The sequence below is a fragment of the Chiloscyllium plagiosum genome, chromosome 11 (assembly GCF_004010195.1).
Source record: "Chiloscyllium plagiosum isolate BGI_BamShark_2017 chromosome 11, ASM401019v2, whole genome shotgun sequence".
NCBI lineage: Eukaryota > Metazoa > Chordata > Chondrichthyes > Orectolobiformes > Hemiscylliidae > Chiloscyllium > Chiloscyllium plagiosum.
This window is the reverse complement of record NC_057720.1, coordinates 57,995,156-57,997,253: the sequence shown is the minus strand read 5'-3', so window position 1 is coordinate 57,997,253 and position 2,098 is coordinate 57,995,156. Positions and strand designations below refer to the sequence as shown.

The 2,098-nt window shown below is 49.8% G+C and overlaps 1 protein-coding gene across 1 annotated transcript in view; it reads left to right on the top strand.

The window, feature by feature from the left end:
* Positions 1-1,204: 1,204 nt before the first annotated feature.
* raver2 (ribonucleoprotein, PTB-binding 2) overlaps positions 1,205-2,098 on the top strand; it is a 107,301-nt gene continuing 106,407 nt past the window's right edge. Inside the window, exon 1 of the mRNA XM_043699444.1 lies at positions 1,205-1,785. Within this exon, the coding sequence (XP_043555379.1) occupies positions 1,543-1,785 (243 nt within the window). The 5' untranslated portion in view covers positions 1,205-1,542. The remainder of the gene's footprint in view (positions 1,786-2,098) is intronic.

Genomic DNA, 2,098 nt, shown 5'->3' with positions numbered 1-2,098 from the left:
AACACTTCAGCAGTCCGGGACATTCGACATCGGACCATTGGGTGACTGTCCTCCAAGGCAGATTTCGGGAAAGGCACCAGAGAAAAGTGGCTGAGCAGAGGCTGATAGCCAAGTTCAGTACTGTGGGATATAGGTAAAGTAGTGTTACTTCTGCAATCATAATTACTTATGCAAGGTAAATGCACTAACACCAGTGTATAATTGTTTTAACCAAGAGCTGAGTCAACAAGAATGAAAACAATGTGAAGGAAATATATAATTGTTTTTGTATTAGCTAAAATGTGCATACAAGAATGAAATGTGCCTGCAAACAATGGTAGATGTTACCGACAAATAGATAAGGTGCTGTGAGGATGTAGGTTAAGCTAGATATTCTTGTACAAGCAGTAGTTATAAGCATCTGTTTCCCACTTCTGCAAAAACAAAAAACAAACCCCAATTGGAGTAGTGAATCCTGTATAAGATATGTACTTGCTAAACTCTGTGTGCCTTATTTCAGGCACCACGCTTGCAAGCGTATAATAAACATACTGATTGCTTCAGATCTCGTCTCAGACTGAAATTATTGAAGTGAGTGAGCTTCATTTCTCACAGTACCCATGGGGATGGCCTCAACCGGGACCTTGGGTTCATGTCACACTTCGGGTGACCCCATTGCACTATACACACAAACACACACATGCAGACCCTCTCTCATATGTTCACACATACATTTCCACACATCCTCTCACAGACGTATACCCCTTTACACTCACACACACTCACAGACACCCACGTGTACACATACAAATATAAGTTTGTGGGGTGAATTTATACTTGCAGAATTACATTTTACCTTGCTCAAAAACTGCATGAATCCATATAAGATTCTGTAAATCCATTCTTTGGATTAGAATCAGTCTGACCACAGACAGCCTCACACAGGGCACCTCACACCTTCAATACATTATCTGGGCCGACATGACACCAATTGTTAAAATTCACTTTTGAATGTAACTTTTAAAAAACAAATTGCCATTTACATGTGAAAGAACTGAAACCAACATGGTCATTCTAAAAGATGAGAGCCTTAACAAACAATCCATGTCTTTTTCAATATATAATTTCATTTACATCACACTAAACACTTGCTATGAATTCTGCGTCTTGCAATTTTATTCTCCACAATTTGCTTCCAAATAAACGTGATGAACTACAACCGGGTTAAGGAGGCGGTGTCTGCGGGATTGCAGTACCACCGCCGGCCTGAGGAGGCGGTGTCTGCGGGATTGCAGTACCTGTCCCTGGCTGAAGAGGCGGTGTCTGCGGGATTGCAATACCTGTCTCGGGCTGAGGAGGTGGTGTCTGCGTGATTGTAATACCTGTCCCGGGCTGAGGAGGCGGTGTCTGCGGGAGTGCAGGACCGGCGCCGAGCTGAAGAGGCGGTGTCGGGGGGAGTGCAGTACCGGCGCCGAGCTGAGAGGGGGCAGTGTCACTGCCCCTTTTTCTTTCTCTGGCTTCGGGCTCGCGGCCGCTTTGGTTCGTAACGGCTGCTGCTTCAAAATGGCGGCGCTCCCGTATCCGCAGGCGGCGACGGCGGCAGCAACGGCAACGACGACGACAACAACAGTAGCGGCGGCCGCCTCTGCCTTTCCACGGCGGGGCCTAGGGGAAGAACAGTTGCTGCCAGCTGTGGAGCCTGAGGAGATCGAGCGGCGGCTGCAGAGGACCCGCGAGGAGCTGAGCAACAGGCGGAAAATCCTGGTGAAGAACCTGCGGACAGACAGCAGCAGCAGCAGCAGCCAGGTACCGGTCTGTCCCCGGAGGGGGAGGGAGAGGGGAGCCCTGGGCCTTGCGGCTGAGGCTCGCCTTTTGGCGGGAGTAACTTTAAAATGCCGATTCCTGGCTGTGAAAACGGTGTTTTGACGAATGTTGGCCTCCTGTTCGCTCACCTGCGGGCAGCAACTTGCCTCATGGACAACTTTCCAGCAGCAGGAGCAACTTCCCCACCACCACCATCTCCTCCTCCTCCACCATCTCGTCCACCATCTCCCCCTCCCCCTCCCCTCTCCCCTCTCCCCTCCCCTCTCCCCTCTCCCCTCCCCCTCCCCTCTCCCCT